Below are 22,941 nucleotides of genomic sequence, written 5' to 3'. Positions count from 1 at the left end.
CCAGGCCGTAATGATGAGAGAAGCCAGTCCAGCTCCCACGGAGGCAGAGGGGCAGTTTCTATCCAGAGCACAAATGCAGGCACCCTCTGACCCAGTGATCATATATGTGAGACTTACACAGATGAAGCCATCTATGCACGTGCACATTAAAATGTACAGCATTGTTGTAACTGCAAAGCACTGCGACTGACACCCCCATGTTCATCCTTGTGGGGTGACTTTGTGCCCCAGTTTGCCTGGGACAGTTTACGCCTCTGCTCCAGCGTAATTGGTAACAGACACCCCCACGTGCACTCTCGGAAGGGCCCTGGTTTGTACGACACGTCGTCCAGCCACCCCGCCCCTCCCCAGGGGAGCAGATACATAATTTATGCTACCCTCACGCAGTGGAACACCAGACAGCAGAAACAAAAAGTGAGAATGCTCTCTTTGTATTGATGGCAAAATGTCTCCACGATACATCATTAGGGGAAAACAAAACAAAAAGCAAAATGCAGAAGATGTGCCTAGCCTGACACCTTTCAGGTTAAAAAGATGGAGAGCATATGATATTCACACCTGCTTGTATAACACACTCAGGAAGGATACACAAAACAACTGATAACACGGTTACCAGTGAGATTGTGTATGGGGAGAGGAAGGGAGGGGAGGGGAGGGGAGGGGAGGGGAGGGGAGGGATGACTGAGCAGACAAGGGACTTTTCACTGTATATCTTTTCATAATTTTTACATTTTTGAGCCAAGTAAAAATAAGTTTTTGAACCTATTCAAAGAATTAAACTTTAAGATGAAAAAGTGTATACATTGTCACAGAAGCTTCTAGGTGCCTACACAATGTTGATTCTTCCCCTCCCTAACTTTTAGCCAGCTTCACTGCTATTCACCTAAAAGACTACTTTTCCTGGCCTCCTGTGAAGCTAGGTGTGGCCACGAGACTAAATTCTGCCCAATGAAATATAAGTGAAAATGTTAAATGGGTCTTCTAGGAAGACTTAAAAGGGACAGGGCACTCTTCCTCTATCCTGCCACCTGGAATACAGTTGTGATGACTGGAACTCTGGCAGCCATCTTAGCTCATGAGGACAAATGCCACTTCCTCGGGGATGTCAGAGTGGAAAGGGGTCTGGGTCCCTGAGGATTTGATGACTCTAGCATACCAGCCTTGGACTTTCAACCTCTGGACTTCTTTCTCTTTTTGGTGAGAAATAAGTAGTTTCTTACCTAAGATAGTATTGCTCAGGTCTCTCTATCCCTTACAGGTTAACCCAATCCTAAATGATCCATAGGTGTACCAATAAAATACCAAAAGGAGGTTAATTCTGGTAACCCATTTTCTGATGTGATGCCCAGAGCTTTGTATTGTCTTTGTACTTTTTGGTATTTTCTGTACTGAACATGTATTTTAATAACAACTGTGACTTTAAAACAACATTTACACTACTGCAGGAAACACATCTTCCGGCTTCTGGTTTCATCGTCAGAGACTTTCACTTTCAAAGGCGGCAATGCTGCCGCTGCTGAGGGTACCATCTCCCACAGCCACTCACAGCAGCAGAGACCTCACCACATCTCTGCTCTTGTGCAGCAAGCTTGGAGCCGCAAGTTAAGGAAGAGCGCCTGCTGCTTTAGACCGTGAACAGGCGGGAGAAGATGCCTGGGTCCAGGTCCGATCCAGATTTGCCAAATCCCCAGGCTCCACGAGTCTGCTCTCTGCTGGGAGACAGTTTTCCATTGTCTGAAGTAGGGGAGGAATCCTCCATGGGCTGGGGACACAGACAATGAAACGCAGGTGGGTTCCAGCTGACTCAACCTGGAGGATGGAAAGGCCAGCAAATGTTCTTGGAATCCAGCCTGGTTCCTCACACAGAGGAGAACCTTTCCAGAAACGTGTAGAAAGGGGCTCCAAGGAGGCTGGTGACCACCATGCTCCCTAGTTTTCTATTCCCAGATGCCTGCAGTTACACAATTTGTGACTCACCTTTATGGCCAGTTTTGTGCTTCTCCAGCTGGACTCGCGCCGCCCCGAAGCTGGACTCACTCCCCGGACTCGCAGGCAGGCCTGTGGGCTCTTGACACCACGGGACATGGCTTTAGGATGAGGTGATGAACCTTGCTGGCACGTTGATGTTACTCAAAGGTTTTTTTAGGGGAAAAGTCACCATCTTTATATGAAACTCACTGATATGCTGTGGAGGGAATGTAGAATTCTCAACATTTTTAAGACTTCAAATAAAAAATATAGGCCCTCAAAATAAAAGATCCCTAAAAAAGTCATAGCGCACAGTTTCAAACTTGTCTTGAGACCCTGAGGGGCATGAGCTGGTCTAGGAGATAAGGTCTAACACCCTGGCTTACAGGACTGCAAGCTCAGACTGGTTGAAAATATCCCTGGCCCTGTAATACATCGGATCTCGTCATCTGAACAAATGAAGACGCAGCTCTGCCCTGGGGAGCTGAGTGCCCTGCGGCAGGAAGGTGGTGGTGCTTGGCCGCTGGCCAAGAGCCCACGGCCACAGACCCTTCGGGCAGCTCAGAGCCACCCAGGCTGAGTCACGAGACACCACCAGGAGCATGGGCTGTGGGTCAGCCCCACCGGGAGCAGACTCAGCACACGCGGGCTGTGCTTCGTCCAGAGAGGGGCCCAGGCCCACAGACCGGGAACCTCCCCGCTGGACCCCAAGCCACGGAGGGATGACTGGCAACGGCTGAGGCACTGGCCATCCACCAAATGTCCACGCGTCCGTGTGTGTGGGCGCGCACGCACGTATGCGGGCTGAGCCGCTGACACGGCTTTGGGTCATCACATGGGGAGCCTGGTATCTTCTGGGTGCAGCATCACGCGGCAACTGACGGCCCAGCAGAGGAAGTGGCTGGCGGCCACCGTCCTGGCCCCGGGCCTGTCACACCCTCATCCCAGGCTGTGCTGTCCTGGGAAGACGGAGTCCCCCAGGAGGGAAAGGCCAGCGCGTGGGGCCTCCGTGGGAGGAGGGGAGGTGGAGAGGCTTCTCCTCTGTCCTCTCCTGTGGGCAGGGCTGGTCCCCAAAGGCACCATGAAGGATGGCCTCTGAGTGGTGCCCGAAGACAACACGTCACCTGACGAATCGCTCGCTCAGCGTCCTGGTGTCAGCACACACCAGCATCCCCGGTCTGTTAAAGTTCGTGTTCACTCTGCCTCCGCGATCTCGGTATAACCTCTCCTGCCCCCCACCCCCAGTGGGCACGTCCAAGCAGCTCTGCAGCACCCCGTGAGGCCCTGGAGGGCGGGGCCCCCGGGGAACCGCAGTCACAGCAAGGGGCCGTGCAGGGGAGGGGGCCAAGGGGCGTCAGGACCCAGTCCTTTCTGGTGACCCCCGGCAGTTGCAGTGGGGACCACGGCCCAGTGAGGAACCGGGACGCGAAGATGCCAGTTTGGAAACAGACTGAATGGAAGCCTGGCATTTTGAGAAAACAGTAACAATAAATGTCACTGGGACAAATTCATAGTCAGACAGAAACAAAATATATTTATTAGAAATATTACAGAGCCATACATCGCACGCGTCCACGTTCACAGTTACACACGCCTCTATTGCGTCCTGACAGCGCTGGGCACGGTCTGTGCTCTTGGCAGAAATGAGGCCACAAACGCACTGCTGCATTCCACTCATGCAGTCGAAGTTACTGAGCTATTCGGGACAGCACAGGTTTAGCCCAACTCTAACCTGGGTCGGAGAAGTGAAACCCGCAGTGATGCCAGGCACACGCGATATTAAAAATCCTTTATAAAAAGGTTGCTGGGTCCTGTCCTTTGCTGCACGTCACTGGTCAGCTCCTCTCAAATGGCCCTCGAGCTCTGGGCTGGGAAGAACTAGGGCTGGATTTGGCAAAGGGGCTTGTATCTGACGACCGAGACCTCTGTCCCCAGGCAGCGCGGTGCCTGTCCCCTCAGCGGGGACGTGGGGGGCGACTGGGAAAGCAGCCTGTGGGTTTCGGGACCGTGACGCCAGGTGTGAGCCGCTCAGGATCCTCTGGGTGGAATCAACAAAAGCTATAAAACAACAGCTGGGTGAAGAAGGAAAACCAAAGACCGTCGTAGTTTCTGAAGTGAGGAGGGACAGAATGGGAGGTGGGTGAATTTGCCTGGTTGCCCAGACACCGAGCCCTGGGGGCAGGGCCCGTGGAGCCACCATCAGCTGTGAAACAACTCAACGCAAAGAACCATGGACTTCTCTTCATGTCTTTAAAAATACAAAACAAAACAAAACTCCTCCACTCTTGGGGGGGTCTTGCATTCTGCATCTATCTTGTGTATAAAAATAATACATTTTTTGGAAAAAGGATCTGTAGAACCACCAAATAATTTTAAGTGACAAAGTACTGGCTGAAGGAAGATGGGAAGTAACACGGATACTGTGACCTCTGAAAACCTCAGGACAGAAAACTGGGGAGGATGCGGTTTGCTGACAGTAAACACCGTGTGTTCTCAAGTTTTCCACACTCACCTTGTGCTCCGAGCTCCCCAGTTAAAACCTGACCTACGCGACGGCCCCCCTGCACCCCGCCCCGACCCTGCAGTGCTGAAAGGCCTGAGCCGGCACCCCCGGGCCCCGCAGGGCCAGACCTGCCCCAACGCCACCCTTGTCCCTGCGGGCAGGACACAGGTGCCCTGTGCCCTAAGGGTGCTCTTGCTGCAAAGCAGTCAGGCAACCTCTTTGCGTTATAAAAACAAATTGCACATGGCCTCCTCTCCTCTTTTTAGCCTAAAGGCGGCAGCAGCCCCAGCACGGGGGGAGGGGAAACAGCAACACCTCCACCGCAGAGGCTCCGTGCCGATTCCGAACCCCCTCAGTGATCACTGAAGACAGGACACCGCAGCGCCCAGGCCCCTCCCACACGGAGACTCGCGGTGACCCCAGGCTGCACACAGCCAGCAGCGTCCCAACCCCACTCCTGGGGAAGCAAGCAAGGCAGGGTCGGGGGACGAGGAGACACCGGGAGTATCTTTCAGCGGACCGCCCCTCAGGAAGGCGAGAGCTACACCTGCCCGGGTGGTGCCTCCAGCTTCCACGTGAAGACAAATCATCACGGCCACCGTCACCAGACTCTCTCCTTTCAGTGCTTCTCGGGGACTTTGAAAATATAGAGAACGCAACCCTGGTCCCCTTCCCAGTACTCTGACTCCACGCTGGGGCAGGTGAGGAGTGTGTGTTTTCAACGAGCCCCCTGCAGAAGGACCCCAGCCAGCAGCCTCGGCAGCCTGAGGTGGAGGGACGGGCGCCGTGTGGGACCCGGATGCCTCCTCCAAGGCGGACGGGAGGGAGGGCCGAGCTCAGCCGCCCCCAGGACAGGGACCGATGGGGCCCCGGCTACGAACAAGGGCTCCTACCAGCCTGCAGGGAGTACCGCGCCAGCTGCCCTGGGCTCTGGGGCCGTGGGAAGGACCCTGGCCGACGGGCGCTGATGTAAGCAGCAGCTGTGGGACCCCCTGGGCCAGGGGGAACCTCGCTTGCTACGTAATGTTCCTTTATTTGCCCGGGTGATTACCTGCACCTGCACCTCCCAGGCGGAGGGCGGCTCTGGAGAGGGCTCTGCTGCCGCTTAGGGTCACTGCAGGCTCTAGGGAAACTGAGTTGCCTCCTTCAGCTGTACCCCAGCCGGCTCTGCCTGCCCCCAGGGCGTCCTTTGCCGTGCAAATGCAGGCGGCCTGGGGAAGGGCTAAAACCAGAGCCAGAGTTGAAATACTGTTTACATCGCCGTCTGCCCAGCATCCCAAGAAGTACACGTCCTCCAGCTGTTTGTGCAAAAGCACGAGGACCCCGGCCAGCACAGGCCAGTGCCTTCTGTCTGAGCGACTTTGTCAGGTTCCGTGCGGGGCAAACGTGTGGGTGTGGATGGGGCGTGAATACGTGCAGGACACTCGGAGCAGGTGACAGTCACGGAGGCTTCCCGTCCGCCGCTGCTGAGCACGGGGTCCTGGTGTGACTGCGTCCCAGACACACATCCTCCTGTCCCTCCCAGGGACACCTAGCAAACTACCCAGGGGCTCCTTTACATCTCAAGTTTGATCTTCCACCCAAAGAATCAAATAAGGGACAGGAGACCTAAAGGTGGTGAAGTCCTTACTGAGGACGCAAGTCTTTTCCCCAGGACGCAGGGCGCTCATGTGTTTCAGGGTTGCTTGAGAGCAAACTTTCTCTTTTTGTGTTTTGTTGGGCATTTTTCTTTTGGAGGGGTCTGGGAGGTGTCAAGTGGAGAGTTGTTATAGAGGCAGAAGCCAGCCATCTGTAGTAGAGACGGTGGGGTTTGGAAGTGCTGTTTGTCGTGAGATTCAGGGCAGCTCCAGTGAACACACCGCTGGGCTCCCGCGGAGAAGGGGGGCCCAAGAGAGCGTGGCCCCCCTCCACTTACGGGCCACGTGCGTCGGCGTTCAAGGTGGGCATGGTGGACCTGGCTGTTTCTTGTGTGTGTGCTGGCCCTGGGCAAGCTGGGCGGTGGACGGAGCAGGGACGAGCAGCAAGCACTGACTCCAGACTTACGTCTCGAAGTACTTGTAGATCTGGGCCACGTATTGCATCACGCTCTGCCAGTCGGGCCGGTCTGTGTGCAGCATCTCACTGAGCTCCTGCGGGAGAGGGCAGAGGTCATAGGGGGCCACAGGCCTTCCCATGCAGCCGGCAGGTACAGGCAACACCCAGCCGGTGCTAAAGGTGCTTAGTGAAAAGAAAAGCTTTTCCTTCCCGTTTGTTCAAGAGATGCTGTCCCTTTTAGGAAACATGAGACTTGACCTCCCGCCTCTCCCATCTTTTAACAACATGACAATGAACATTAAAAGAAGTTTTGAACTAAAAATAAGAATTGCCCTATGATCCAGCAATCCCACTCCTGGGCATATGTCTGGACAAAACCATAATTCGGAAAGACCCATGCACCCCAATGTTCACTGCAACACTATTCACAACAGCCAAGACATGGACACAACCTAAATGTCCATCAACAGAGGAACGGACAAAGAAGATGCGGTACATATATACGACGGAAGACTACTCGGCCATAAAACAAGAATGAAATAATGCCACTGGGAGCAACATGGATGCAGCCAGAGATTACCATACTACGTGAAGTGAGTCAGACAGAGAAAGACAAATACCATATGATATCACTTACATGTGGAACCTAAAATATGACACAGAGCTTCCCTGGTGGTGCAGTGGTTGAGAATCTGCCTGTTAAGGCAGGGGACACGGGTTCGAGCCCTGGTCTGGGAGGATCCCACATGCCGCGGAGCAACTAGGCCCGTGAGCCACAACTACTGAGCCTGCGCGCCTGGAGCCTGTGCTCCGCAAGAAGAGAGGCCGCGATAGTGAGAGGCCCGCGCACCGCGATGAAGAGTGGCCCCCGCTTGCCACAACTAGAGAAAGCCCTCACACAGAAACAAAGACCCAACACAGCAAAAATAAATTAATTAATTAATAAACTCCTACCCCCAACATCTAAAATATGACACAAATGAATCTATATAGAAAATAGAAACGGACTCACAGACAGAGAACAGACTTGTGGTTGCCAAGGAGGAGGGGGTTGGGATCAGCAGATGCAAACTATTATATATAGAATGGATATAAGGTCCTACTGTAGAGCACACGGAAACATATTCAATATCCTGTGATAAACCATAATGGAAAAGACTATGAAAAAGAATATATATGTATATAACTGAATCACTTTGCTGTACAGCAGAAATTCACACATTGTAAATCAACTAGACTTCAATATAACAAAAGTTTTGAAAAGAGTCACCGCGATTCCATTATTGTAAAAGGATTCCCACCTCTCCAAGCTACCTCTGAACGCACACCTGTGTCCCACACGCTCCGTCACTGTGTGCCCCGTGCTTTGACACTTTTCATACACAATTTCCCGCACACCTGTGCTGTGTCATTTTAGCAGATGTGCACTGTCCAGGGGAATGACTATCCCCTGTCCTCTCAGTGCATGGCATGTGACTGTGGTCCCTTCTTCACCACACAGACTTTGCAACGAGCATCTCCTCTGTGCGGTACTGCTTCCTTCTGTTGGATTCGTGCCACAAAAGTCCTGAACTGATTGAAAGCTGTTTTACCAGAATTAAGGGTCACCATTCCATGTTTTATTGTTGTTTCCCCCTCACTTTGTTGGCAATGAGCAGGCAGAGGCCGAGGCCGGGAGTGGCGGCAGGCAGGACGGCACTCCGTCTGTTGCTTGGCCAAGGCCTTCCTGAAATTCATGGTGCTGAACGTATCTAATAATTCACTTTGGGGCTGAACGTGGATTCTTTTGTGGTCACAGGAGAGCACTAGGGAAGGTCCTGGCGTAAAGCCAGAAGCAGAGATGCAGTGGAAAAGCAGGCTGAACTTAGCACATCTGCTCCTGGGCGGGGTCAGAACTGGCTGAGGCCTGGAACCAGCCGTTTAGCTTCTGTTTCAACATCTGAATATATTTTACTGATTTTGCTCCCTGGTTATGTGAAGAAATCAGCACAGCATCGGTCATGGGAAAGGGGTAGAAAAGAAATGCGTGGAACATTCCACACAGATGTACCTAGAACAATCTGAAAAGGAAAACAAAGTGTTTTCCAGAGATGCTGGAGGGACGGCAAACCTCCCTCCAAGGGGGGCAAGGACGCGTCTTCCTGCTTAGAGAGGATTTCGGAAGTCTGATCAATATTCACTGTTTTACTCACAGTATCCGATAGGCCTGAACCTAACAATAATTAAATTTTAAAATATTTTGGTACATGGTTAACGTGACATCTGAACGTGTTTGAAGAAATCATTTAGCACTCTTCAGGAGAAGAGAGGGTACGCCGCATCAATAAAAATCTGGTTAATTCTTCCAAACAGTTCAGGAAGAAATAATACCAATTCTACACAATCTCTTCCAGGAAACAGAAGAGAAGGGAACACCTCCTCACTCATTCTGTGAAACCAGCGCCAATACTAATACCAAAACCAGACAAAGACATTACAAAAAAAAACTACCAACTTCTCACTTGAACATAGACACAATAATCCTTAATAAATATTATCAATTGAATCATGATCAAGTGGGGTTCATCTCCGGAAAGCAAGGCTGCTTCAACATCCATAAATCAATCAATGTTATTTATACTAACAGACTAATAAGAAAAACCATATGGTCATATCAATAGATGCAGAAAAAGCATTATACAAAATTCAATAACTATTCAAAATAAAGGTTCTCAAAATACCAGAAATAGAAGGGTATTTCTTTTACCTAATAAAGAACATATACAAAACCCAAGGGCTGACATCATACTTAATAGTGAGAAACTGAGCACTTCCCCGCTAAGATCAGCAAAAAAGAACAAGGTGAGGATGTCTTCTCTCACCTCTCCTAGTCAGCACTGTACTGGAAGTTCTAGCCAGTGCACTAAGGCAAGAAAGAGAAACAAAAGGCATACAGATTAGAAAGAACTAAACTGTCTTTATTTGCAGATGACATGACTGTCTATGCAGAAAACTCCAAAGAGTCTACCAGAAAAACCTCTTGGAACTAATATGCAAGTTTAGCCAAGTCTCAGGACACAAAATCAACAACTTTCCTACATGCCAGCAATGAACAATGGCATATGAAAAAAAAAGAAAAAAAAAACCCAACCATTTAAAATGGCACCCAAAAAAATCTATATGCAGAAAACTATAAAACACCACATGCAGAAAATTACAACATACTGATGAAAGAAATCAAGAAGCTCTAAATAAATGGAGAGATGTTCTAGGTTCATAGCTTGGAGATGGAGTATTGTTAAAATGGCAATTCCTCCCATCTGATCTACAGATACAATGCAACCCCAATCAAAATCCCAGCAAGCTGTTTTTGGGGGTAGATAGCGACAAACTGATTCTAAAATTTACAAAGGCAAAGGTACCGGAATAGCCAAAACAATTCTGAAGAGAAGAATAAAGTTGGGAGACTTGATGTCACAATTTCTAAAGCTCTATTGATCAAGGCAGAGTGGTGCTGGTCAAGGGGCAGACACTTGGGGCATGTTATGCGTATTCTACCACAATAAAAATAATTGATAAAAAGAAAAACGATAGGGCTTCTTGTCCTCAGGGGTCTTGGTGCGGATGGAGATAAGCTCTATAATCAGAGAAAGTAGAATATAACACGCATGTGCTCCACAGACTATGAATAAATTGTGCTTTCAGAGCCCAGGTGGGCATGGCTGCCCAGAGGCAGGGTCACGGAGGGGTGAGACGTGGGCTCTAGAGACAGCTGGCCTCCTTGACCCTTGTCTTTGCTACTCACTGGCCATGTGCCCTTTCATGGTACCGCACTGTCTCAGTGTCCCACCCACAAGGAGCATCTACGTCGCAGATGTAGGGCCAATGAGTCAACACATGGAAAATGCCTGGCACAGAGTAAACGTGCTCATAGTAAGTGAATTAATTGTCTAAGTAGCCTCTATAAAGTTTATGCTACAGATCAGGTCCAGTTATGCCTAAGGAATCATTCTGATATCCCCGTAAAATCCTGAGTTGTAATGACCTCCCTTCCCAGGTGACCTGAGGACCTTAGGCTGTGTGAGGAAGTGACCGTTCTGGTGGACACACTGGCTCACCCAGCAAGCCACACCCTCACAGACCATATGACCTAGTGCGGGCGTGCCCACCTCAGCAGGTATGAACACATCAACCCTCGGAGGGCACACAGGCTGGCTGCTTTTACGGCAGTGGCAACAGTATCACACATATTCTCTCTCCTATTCTTCCTGTGAGGAGTTGTTCCACCTGTGATGTGGGGTGTTAAACTTCTGTATTACACCGTGGCTGGGAAGGAATGCATTCTAAAATTTGGGGAACACTGTAGGGTTTTCACTTGTAAAAAATCTCATCCTTGCTAACAATGGTAAACCCAGAAACCTATATTTGCTAGAATATAAACATATAAGGGAATTTTTTTTCCTGACTAACCTAATAACAGAATTTGACCAAGGACTTGGGATTATTACTGCTGTCAGTTCTGATTGGGTGTATTTTTAAAATGTCATGTGTAATTAAATATGTTATTTTTCAATCCATCTCACGATACTGTAAAGCAAATTTAATAATGTAGGAAGCTTCTATTTTCTTGATGGCATAAACGGGTTAAACTGCTCACAAACATTCCTAAATGGTTCTGAGATTCATCATGATGTTTGTCAGGAGTTCCTCAGAGACATCTCTACAAATGAAACTGCTGGCTCTGACCGTTAGTTCAACAAGATGATCTCATTTGCTCCCCAGCTTTCACTACAGTAGTACGTGAGATGAAAAAGAGGAAAAAATGTTAAATTTAAAAGGCAAATATTAACTGTAACACCACAAAGAAAACCGTATTCTGTGTATAATATCATCTTCTAACAAGTTCTCATGGTGTCTTTGATTCCTTATGTAAATTATCTGTGGTCACTTGTTAGCTGTTTAGTGTTTCAGAAGATAAATCAGGTTTCTGCTATGCCGTCTTGGCCAGACATTAAGTCCCCTCACTCCTTTTTAGATTCTCTAGACTTGTATTTACACAACAGGGACACCTGTTTCTTAAAGGTTCAGTGGAATTTGGGCTTACTGGGATTTTTTTGTTTGTGTGTGTGTGACTATATTTAAAACAATGAATTTCACTTCTTTAATAAAGGTTAAAGTTCTACTTCTTTCTAAGTTTTGGAGAAATATTTACATTTACTTTTTTTTTTTTTGCGGTACGCGGGCCTCTCACTGTTGTGGCCTCTCCCGTTGCGGAGCACAGGCTCTGGACGCGCAGGCTCAGCGGCCATGGCTCATGGGCCCAGCCGCTCCGCGGCCTGTGGGATCTTCCTGGACCAGGGCATGAACCCGTGTGCCCTGCATCGGCAGGCGGACTCTCAACCACTGCGCCACCAGGGAAGCCCTACATTTACTATGTGAAGGAATGTATTTATATATTTTTTTTAGAAAACTGCCCATTCTGTTTCAAACACTTTGGCGTACACTGTCACAGTACTAAAATTCCTATGATAGCCGTCCTTTCCCTTTGTCATTTCATCCTCTGAGGTTACACAAGTATGTCTCACTGTTACTTCAACTGAGATTTTCCTAATCGCCAGTAAGATTGAACACGTTTTTAAATGTTTACTGGCCATTTGTGAGTTGTCTATTCCAGACTTTGATAATTTTTTACTAGGTTTCTTTTTATTATTATTATTGGTTAGTAGAAATAATTTGTAGGTTATACGTCTTTGCTTTCTTTGCAGTTATGTTATCATGTGTCTGGATGGATATTTTGTATTATTCATCCTGTTTGAGATTCATTAAGAATCTGTGGTCTTTCATCATTCTGGAAAAATTTCAGGCACCACTTCTTCAAATATTCTCTCTCTTCACTTTTTCTTTCCTCTTCTTCCGGCATTCCCACTGGACGTGGGACTTAGACACGTCTGACTTTATCTTCCATGCCTCTTAAGCTCTGTGACAGACACTATCAGATGTTCCCAACCTCTCTCTCCCTTGAAAGGCTTCCCACTAAATTCAGAGAATGAGAAATGTTATATGCTTACTTTCTCAAACTCCCTTGCAGGTGGTGTGGCCACATAACAGAGTACTACCAATGAGCTGGAGGGACACTGGGAAAGCTTCTGGTTTCCTTATCAAAGGGGGAAGATGTTAGGCACTTGCTCCTCTCCCTTCTCCCTCCTTCCTGCCCTGCAGACAGGAGTGATGTCTGGAGCTTGGTAGTCATGTTCAACCACAGAGAAACAAGTATGAGGGCAAAGAACCAACAGATTAAAGATGGTGGAGTGAAGAGAAGAGACACTCTGGGGTCCTTGATTATAACATTGAGCAGTGAACCATTCCTGAAACTAAAAAAAAAAAAAAATATATATATATATATATATATATATATACACACACATACATATATATATACATATATACACACACACACACACACATATCTTTATGGTTGAAGCAACTGTTAGTTGGGTTTTCCATTTCTTGAAGTTGAAAAACCTATTAACTAATAAAACCCCTCTACTACATTTTCCATTTTTAAATGTCCCTGTTTTATGTTCTGGGTAATTTCCTTAGATCTAGTTTCCAATTCAGTAGTTCTCTCTTCTGCTGTATCCAATCAGTTTTCAGCCCAACTGGTAACTGGTATTTTTAATTCCAAATTTTAATTTCTACAAGTTTTACTTGACTCTTCTCCAAGTCTTTTTTTTTTTTATAGTACTGTGTTCTTTCCTTATGATTTTAATATGTTTAAACACAGTCTTTTGAGGTCTCTTTCTTCCTGTTTTATTATCTCAAGTTCTGGTAGATGATCCTCTTGTTGGTGGTGCCTGCTGACTAGCTCAAGTAGATCGATTTCTTTTCTTTTTAAAAATTTTATTGGAGCATAGCTGATTTACAGTGTTGTGTTACTTTCAGGTGTACAGCAAAGTGATTCAGTTACACATATACATATATTCATTATTTTTCAGATTCTTTTCTCACATAGGTTATCACAGAATCTTGAGTAGAGTTCCCTGTGCTATACAGTAGGTCCTTGTTGTCAAGTAGATCATTTTCTTGAGCGTTTTGTAATTCTGGATTGTGAGTGTATTTCCAGCAGCCTCTGTGCTACGGGCCCAGGAGCCTCCTACAGCAGAGACAGTATAAACCGGGGAATGCTTGCAGTAGATATTATAAATTTGGACTCCAAACCTCATCTGGCCCAGTTTTCTTTCCTTACAGGAGATTTTCCTTTTTTGGCCACCAAAAAATCCCAGGAGGAGACCAAGCTTCCTTATCACCTCCCTGGACTGGAAGGTGGAGATTTTTATTTCCCCGTCACTAAGAGTAGCATTTGTGAGCCTTGGTTTTGTGCAGGGGTCTCAGGACTAATGCACTGTTTACAGGAGCTCAGGGCCTTGTCTCTTGCCCCTGCATGGGCAAGAACCACAGCCTATACCCATCAGATGCCCGCTCATTACGAGCTCCCTCCACCACCCCAGCCCCAATCCTGGGGGTGGCCAGAGTCCCAGCACATGCCTCAGGGCTCTGGTCTTCACGCCTCTTTTAATTTCCAGCATCTGGTTATTTCCCCGTCTTTCTTCAGAGATCAGCTATGTACTGATTTTTTTTTTTTTTTTTTTTGCGGTACACGGGCCTCTCACTGTTGTGGCCTCTCCCGTTGCGGGGCACAGGCTCCGGACGCGCAGGCTCAGCGGCCATGGCTCACGGGCCCAGCCACTCCGCGGCACGTGGGATCTTCCTGGACCGGGGCACGAACCTGTGTCCCCTGCATCGGCAGGTGGACTCTCAACCACTGCGCCACCAGGGAAGCCCTAATATTTTTAAAATTACATTTTATTCAGATTTCTAGGTGCCTTGAACAAGAGGGTTTTAATGATATTTCAGTCTAGAACTGAAATTTATCCACAGTGAAATCTTCACTGAAAACACTCTAGATCACATGTGGTCAGACCAACTGGATAATTTTCATTAGGAATCATGAGTAACATATCTTCAGCAGATGGGTTTCACTGTTGTGTAAAAATTATTTAGTAGATAGTATAAAGTTCCTCCTCATATGATTAGAACAAAGTATCACAAGGACACGAAGGAGGATACTTACCAGGCTGGGTTTGATGCCTACACTTTCAGCTGCTTCAAATGCCAACAAGAGATTTCTTTTCTAGGTTAAAAAGACAAAGACAATGAAATTATCAACTAAAAATATATAGTTTTTGCTAGGAAAAAACACCAACTGACATTCCTATAAAGATTACCTACTGTTTATAGAACACTTAAGTTTTGAAGTCAAATATGCAACCAATGATCTTAGTTTACGGGGAAAAAAAGATTAACAGATTACCGTTGTCACTAAAAATGACATTATTGATTGATTCGTGACCATCAAAGATACATTTTTGTTAATTCGGTTATTTATTTATTTTTTTGCTTTGTCAAGATTTATGACATACACATTATGTTGGGTATCAAGTTGTTTAATCATGGTGTTATACCAAAAAAATTATCAAAGGAATATGTGCACATCGTTAAACATAGTCATATGAAAAACTGTTGTTCCCTCAATCCTGGTCCTCGGGAGAAGACCTTTTTGTTTCTCTCTTTAATTTCGGTGATGATCTCCTCCATATCCCTGTAACTGCTCACACCACCGTTGCTTGATTTCCGAAACAGAGGCATTGCCTTCTAACTTCTTCCCAAGATAAATGAGGACTTAGGTGCCTTTCTCCTCCCTGCATTATACTCACGTAGCTCACGTTTGTGCCTGTGTTAGTTATGTCTGTGACCTGGACCATTTTCCTTAAACCTCCATTTCTCGTCCCATCAATTGCAGACAGCAGTTCCCGACTCCACTTTGGATGATAAGGAAGACGTCCCCTTGCCTTTCATCCACCTTGTCAAGTTTTAAACTGTTAAAAGCTGATAGAATTTGCTTCCTTTTCTTCAACCACACTTAAGTGTTCAGCACCCTCTTAACAGAACGACTCTGAAGGCTGAACACAGTAAGCGGTGTTTACACAGCAGCTGAGATCGGATTCCTCTCCCCAGTTCCACAGTCATGATGCTGTGCCCCTCAAAACATTTCTTCCAAATGATTTTCTTCTTTGTAACTTGACCAACGGCTCAAATCCACACCACGTTTCAGTGTGCTGCAGACCTGGACCTTGACTGTCCTCAAGTCCATTTGTTTTCAGTTCTGCTTGTTGGGATTTTTCTTGCTGGGAGAAGAACGGTGCCTCCTCTCATCTTCTGGTTTCTTATCTTTCTGACTATGGATTACAATCCATGATATTCTCTTTGTACCAAACTGACTTTCTGTTCTAATATGTTCTGTTCTCTCATTGCCCCCCTTTATTAGACCCCCAAGCTCTTAATCGTATCATTATTCTATGAAACCCTTCAGCCCTGGAGTCCTCCAGAACCTGTCGACTGACAAAAAAAAAAAGCACAACCTAAAAGTGGAGAATTATGTTTTACTTGGTGGACATGCTGAGGACTTAAGTCCGGGAGACAGGCTCTCAGATAGCTCTGAAGGGATTGTTCCGAATAGGTCAGGGAGAAGCCAGAATACATAGGAGTTTTGCAAAAACAAACCAGGTAGTTGAATATCAAAAGATTTCTGCTAATTAAAGAACAAAACAAACTTCTCAAGCTAATGAGTTTAGCACTTTTCTATGCATGGGAATATGCAAGAGTCTGGGCTCACTGAAATCGTTTCTCTGAAATGCACCTTAACTATCTAGGGCCCGTATCCTGCTTTTTTCCTCCATCCTGGATCTTCGCAGGTTACATGGTCGGGGCGGGGGCAGTGGCTGAGGGCTTGATGGCCGCAACGTCCTTTGTTTACTGATATGGCAGGCGACACTTTTTGTCCACAAACCTCATGTCAGTTTTTGGATAATACCTCTGTTCTTTTTAAAAATTTTTTAAATCTATCTATCTATCTATCTATGGCTGCGCCCTGCAGCTTGCGGGATATTAGTTTTCCGAGCAGGGATGGAACCCACACCCTCCGCAGTGAAAGCTCAGAGTCCTAACCACTGGACCGCCAGGGAATTCCCCTGAGAACCACATTCTACTAGAGCACATTCTTAGTTTCCCTCTTAAAGAAAGGCTGTGGGAGAGATACATTTTCTGGATGCATTCATATACGAAATTTTCCCTTTTCTGCCATCTCACTTGGTTAATAATCTGGCTGGATACAGAACTCTAGGTTGAAAATCATTTCCCCTAGAACTTTAGAGGCTCCACGTCACTTAGCCCTCGTTTGTTGCTCCTGTTTTGAGACCCTTTCTGGCTGCTCTCTGATGCTTCTTCATCTGGATGAACTTAAGAATCATTTGGTCACGCCTCCTCCCATAATTCATTTGAAGTCATTCAGATTATATGAAACTTTAATTAAATTGGTAAAGTAAGTATAATTGAGAGACGAATGTTTCCCTAGGTATTCACATATTCTGTTGCTCAGCAGAATTTTGTAATTTTATGCATTTAGATTTTCTACAGAATTTTATACATTTCCCCACTTCCCCTTTCCGTCCTTTCCGGCACATCTGGTGCCTGAAGATTAAGGGGTCCGCTGGATACTGAGGCAAACTCTCTATACTAGGTACCAGGTCACGGGAAACACTAGAACACGGCAAAAAACTTTTCTTCTGGTCTGTGGTCGGGGCCTTGGAAAGCCGTTGACCTGTGGTCGTCTTGCCCAAGCCGCCCGGCCCCCTTCCTCCATATTAAAGGTAATTAATGGGGATGGACTGAGCGGAAACTTTTAACACTGCTCTCCGTCCTGCTGAGAGGGGAGCTGTCCAGTGGCTCCTGGCTTCCTTTACTTTAGCCCCAGCCAGCAGCAGGAAGCTCCTACTCTGGTGCTAATGAGGCCTTTGTCCTTATCTTAAAGTCCTTTGGGTTCATTCTGGGGGAGGAAAGGAGTCTGTAAGCCAATGGTTTTTAGGCTACCATTACTCCAGACATTAAGATACAAACATTTTTTTACGGGTTTTGGTATGCAATGCCAAACAGCTTTGTAAATATTAACACAGTTTTCAGTTCCAGCAACAGTGTTTAAGGGCCCATTTTCTCCCACCTTTACTTGCACAGAATGTTACGATTTTCAAAAGTCTCTGCCAAATGTGACAGGCTAAAAATAATATTTTGTTTTAACTTGTATTCTTTGATTACCAGTAAGGTCTAAGGAAAAGGCATTTCTAAACCTCAGGTTTTATACAGAATTCCCCGCCCCCCGCCCCCCAAGACCCTTTATCCTGATTCTAATGAAACTGCTAGTGTTTTCTAAGCAGAAATTGAACAAAGAAGAAATAGTCGAAAAATTGTCGGAAAACACTCTGAAATTGCATATGGTATGACATGGACCATTATAGGGAGAGGTGGTTTCCGGTGCATGAAAATGGCTTTTATTGGTTTTGGTGGCAGCAGGACATTAGTGATGAAGCATCTTGATCCTAATTCTCTCATTAGAACACCGTCACGGCCACTGTGGGGAGGCCAGAGGGGAGACAGACGCAGAGAGTGTGCCGGGCCAGGACCTTCCAGCCCCTGGACAGTGGAAGCCCCCAGCCATGGGGACTCTGCTGACAGCTGGCCCTGCAGTGGGGATCTCGCCTGAAACTGACGGGACTGAGGAGCCCCAGCCCAGAATTTCCCCCTCACATCAGTACTTCATTTCAGACACCAACATAAAGACGGTCCATCCTATCACCTGAATCTGAGGACCTCAGCAGGAGTTTCAACAGGAGGACAGAGGAATACGTTTTTTCCTGAAAAAACACCAAACTTTCCACTGACTGTAACTCACATCCCGTGCTTGTAAATCTCTTTAACGTCTCAGGAGACATCCTTATTAATGTTATCAGAAATTCCCTACCTAATACCAATGTCACACTTCCCCTGAGGAAGGAGGAACAGCTTTATGACTTCTGAACGTTCTGGACTGTCGAGAGCTAGACCGTACAATTTTTAGATTCTGATTTTAATGGGTTTTTACAGATATTACCGGCCTCTCTTGGTGCCCTTTTTGATGTATGTTGCTCAGCAGAAAACCCGAGAAGCACCCAGCACTGACAGCTCCCCAGATCCGGGCTCCAGGTGAGGGCTGGACTCCACGCGCCCTGATGAGGTCAAGGGCATACTTTTCATTCAAATTAGCTCGTCCCCTTTGAAGCCCAACTTCGAATAGGTCCCTTCTAGGAAGGCTTCCCTGCCTGAATCCCTCTCTCTCCACCAGCAAGATACTCGCAGGCTGAGTCTCACACACATGCTCAGTTTTAAACTGTAATGATTTGACTTGCCTGTGTTGACACACTGTTTCTGAGAACCGTCATCAGTAACTCTGATAGATATGAGTTTCTCTCCCCATCCTGAAGGCAAAGCTCCTCAAGGGCAGTGGCTAAACTGTCCCTCCACCCAGAGCGCCTCTACATGGGGGGCATTTAGGAAGCAGGAGGCTGGCTGGTCCTTTGGGGAGGCTGTGAAGCCATATGATCTTTTTTTTTTTTTTTGGCCACACTGTGTGACACGTGGGATCTTAGTTCCCTGACCAGGGATTGAATCCACATCCGCTGAAGTGGAAGTGAGTAACCTTAACTGCTGGACCGCCAGGGAAGTCCCACCACATGATCTTAAAATGAAAACTCTGGCCACCTGGAGCTGAGTCCTTCATCTCCTCACAGACCCGAAGCCTTCCACGGTCCGACGGCGTGCTCCCCAGTGACAGTGTTCTGGATTGGGGAGAAGGAAGGCAACCCCACGTGTAGGAACCACGGGCCCCTGGACCACAAGGACAAGAGAGTGACTGAGCCGTGATGCCTGGCTGTTCTGCAGGTTTCCAGATCCAGGCAGCCAGCCGCGCATCGCGGGAATCATCAGCGTCCAGGGAGACGCTGCGGTTTCCGTCATCGGAAAGCAATCACGATCCCAAGTGTGAAAACAAACACTTTTAGGCCCATTATTTTCCAACACGTCCGTACTGACTGGAGGGCCCACGACTGCAGGCAAAAACGTCACACTCTGAGGATGTATCTGCATTAGGCATCGACCAGACCTCCCCATCGGCAGGAATGCCTGCTCAACCGCAAGGAGCACCATTCTCCCGGCACCAGCGAGACACTCCCTAGGAGACAACCTTCCTTCTTAGTCTTGCCAGGGGCCGTGATGACCCATCACCCGCAGCAGACCTGGATCATGTTAACCATTTAATGCACAGCTCTCTGTCTCAAAATCCTATGTAACTGTGCTTTGACCTCTAAAGGGTGGAACAGTTCTTGGAACTTTCTCAGAAGCTGTTCCCGGGTTATAATCCTCCACTTGGCTCCAAGAAAAATTTCTATCTCTTTGTTAGATCAGCTGATTAATTTTTTTGTCAGCAGTGCCCGGGCTGCGTGGACCCCAGCACTCCACGTGCCCCCGCTGGTCTCCTCCGCGGCGACACCCTCCTCTGTCCTGACAGGTGTGGAGTCCTCAAAGCTTGTTCCTTGGTCTTCTCCCTGTGCCTCTGTGAAGCTGTGATTTATAATAAGAAATGCACCTTTGCTCTGTCCTGGTTCCTGGCACAGAGCTCCTAAAACCTTTGTAATTTTCTATGTAGGAGCCACGGGGGCATATTTTGTTACAATATTTGGTTTCTGTCCTCGGTTCCAGAAACAGCTTCGGAGCAATAAAGGTGAAACAGGTGTCTTTTGTTTTTTGGCTGCATTGGGTCTTCGTTGCTGCACGCGGCCTTTCTCTAGTAGCGGCGCGCGGGGGCTACTCTTCGTTGCGGTGCGCGGGCTTCTCATTGCGGTGGCTTCTCTTGTTGCGAAGCACGGGCTCTAGGCACGCGGGCTTCAGTAGCGGTGGCTCGCGGGCTCAGCAGTTGTGGCTCATGGGCTCTAGAGCACAGGCTCAGTGGTTGTGGAGCACGGGCTTAGTTGCTCTGTGGCATGTGGGATCTTCCCGGACCAGGGCTCGAACCCATGTCCCCTGCATTGGCAGGTGGATTCTTGACCACTGCACCACGAGGGAAGCCCGAAACAGGTGTCTTTTGTTACTCACAACAAACCCCTTCCAACAACACCAGCGTTTATGTTAACGAGGCAATTTTTTAAAAAACCCTGGATGACTGAAGGATGGGGATGGTTGCCAGGGGAACCAACCACGGGATTAGAGGGTTGGAACTTTCTGTCCCACGCCCTGACCTGCAGGGGTGGGAGAGGGGCTGGAGGTTGAATCAATCACCAAAGGACAATGATTTAATCAATCATGCCTCTAATAATGAAGCCACCAGAAAAACCCAAAGGACAGGGTTCAGAAAGCTTCTGGGTGGGTAAACGCATCGATGTGTGGGAGGGTGGCACGCCCCAAACTCCAGGGGACAGAAGGTCCTGTGCTCGGGACCCTCCCGGACCTCGCTCTATGCATCTCCTCATCTGGCTGCTCATCCGTATCCTTTAATATCCTTTGTAACAAACCAGTAGCCTCGTAAGTCAGCTGTTTTCCTGAGTTCTCTGAGCTGCTCTAGCAAATTAACTGAACCCGAGGAGGGGGTCCTGGGAACCTCTGATCTACAGCCGGTCGGTTGGAAACACAGGTGACAACCTGGACTTGTGACAGGTGTCTGAAGGGGGTGGGCAGTTGTGGAGGACTGAGCCCGTAACCTGTGGGACCTGACGCCGTCTGCAAGTGGACAGTGTCAGAACTGAGTTAAACTGCATGACACACAGCAGGTGGTACAGAATCACCTGGTGTGGGCCCCCCACAGCTGTTCACAGAGGTGTCAGAAGTGAGATGCTGAGAGCAGAGGAGCCACACGGGAGGGCCTTTCCTTAGTGCCTGGGGCCCAGGTGACCTCCACGCTCACGGCTTTAATACCACCTATACCTGCCCTGTTCAGGTTCATGTCACTCATGACATGTGGCTATTTAATTAAAAGTAATTAAAATTAAAAATTCAGTTTTCCAGTCACACGAGACACTTCCCATCAGCAGTCCATGTGGCGAGTGGCTACCGCACGGGACAGCATGGATGTATCACATTTCCATCATTTAAGCTCAATTAGACACAGCTGGTCCATTTCCTGGGGCCCCAAATCTCTATTTCCAGCTCTGACCTGCCCCCTGAACCCTGGGTTTGCTATCCAGTTGCCTCTGACATTGCTACCTGCATACTTCACAGACATCTCAGATGTAACATGATTCAAAATGGACCATTTCCCCCCCAAAATGTTTAATAATCCTGTCCAGCCTGCTTTACAGATTACAAAGCATAAATTTTAATTTATGCCCTGAAACTTTAATACTTCTGTGATGGTTAATCTTATGTGTTGACTTTGCTAGGCCTTGGTACCTAGATATTTGACTAAAAATTATTCTAGGTATTTCTGTGACGGTATTTTTAACACGAGATTAACATTTAAATTGGTGGACTTTTGAGTAAAGCAAATGACCCGCCATAACGTGGGTGGGCCTCACCCAATCAGTTGAAGGCCTGAATGGAAAAAAGACTGATCTCCCACCAAGAAGAGGGAATTCTGCTGGCAGACGGCGTTTAGACTCCACCTATAACACCAACACTTTGTGTCTCCAGATTGCCAGCCCGCCCTGCAAACTGGATTTGTCAGCCTCCACAACTGCATGGGCCAACTGCTTAAAATAAACATCTCTCTCCCTCTCTCTCTCTCTGTATGTGTGTATATATATCTGTGTGTTTACACACATAACACACCCAAATCCTAGTAGTTCTGTTTCTCTGGAGAACCCTGACCGATACACACTCTAAACAATTAAATCACTTTGTTCAGTTATCATCGCCATCAGTGCCAGGACCATTTGGACTTTATTTACATGCTAGTGTGAGAAAGTCAAAACCAGAGCTTTCAAACATTTCTGTTCCTTCCCCCTCAGCAAACTGTCCTGCCAGCCAGACACCTGGGTCGCCTCCGGCTTTCTCTTCTCCCCACAGCCACTTAGTCACCGCGTCCAGCTGGTTCTGCGTCTCAGATGTATCTCGAATCTTCCTCCGCTTTCCCACCCACGATGCGGCCACTGGCCTCCACTAACGGGTGAACAGGGAAGTGAGCTCTCACCACAATGCCTACAACCTCCCAACTGCAGCCTCTCTTTCATTCTTGTCCCCGTGACAGTTCACTTTTTCACAGAGAGATCTTTTCAGAACAGGGATCGTCGTCTGTCACTGTCCAGTGCCGTCTGCCAGCCGCTGTGGAAGCCAGGCGGCATGGCAGGCCGCCTTCCCTGTCCCCTGCAACCCTGGCTGCAAGCACCGGGCGTCCCCTCGGCTGTGCTCCCTGGCTCTGGGAAGCTCCCCCGCTTTGTGTCACTGGTTCCTTCACGTCAGCTTTTCAGCTGGAATTCCGCCTCCTCGGAGACCTTCCCAGCCTTCCTGGTGGAAGGAAGTTAGGTCCCCTTGTTCACCCTAAA

General features: G+C 47.8%; 1 protein-coding gene across 3 annotated transcripts in view; it reads right to left on the bottom strand.

Annotated features, from left to right (window-relative positions):
* Positions 1-3,445: 3,445 nt before the first annotated feature.
* SPECC1 (sperm antigen with calponin homology and coiled-coil domains 1) overlaps positions 3,446-22,941 on the bottom strand; it is a 257,971-nt gene continuing 238,475 nt past the window's right edge. For all 3 annotated transcript variants that reach the window (XM_029211776.1, XM_029211774.1, XM_029211777.1), the window contains 2 exons: positions 14,616-14,675; positions 3,446-6,600 (listed from right to left, as the gene is read on the bottom strand). In XM_029211776.1, the coding sequence (XP_029067609.1) occupies positions 6,511-6,600; positions 14,616-14,675 (150 nt within the window). In that variant the 3' untranslated portion in view covers positions 3,446-6,510. The remainder of the gene's footprint in view (positions 6,601-14,615; positions 14,676-22,941) is intronic.

Source organism: Monodon monoceros, unplaced genomic scaffold, assembly GCF_005190385.1.
Source record: "Monodon monoceros isolate NGI ecotype Baffin Bay Population unplaced genomic scaffold, NGI_Narwhal_1 Super_Scaffold_9, whole genome shotgun sequence".
Classification (NCBI taxonomy): domain Eukaryota; kingdom Metazoa; phylum Chordata; class Mammalia; order Artiodactyla; family Monodontidae; genus Monodon; species Monodon monoceros.
This window is presented reverse-complemented; position numbering and strand designations above follow the sequence as displayed.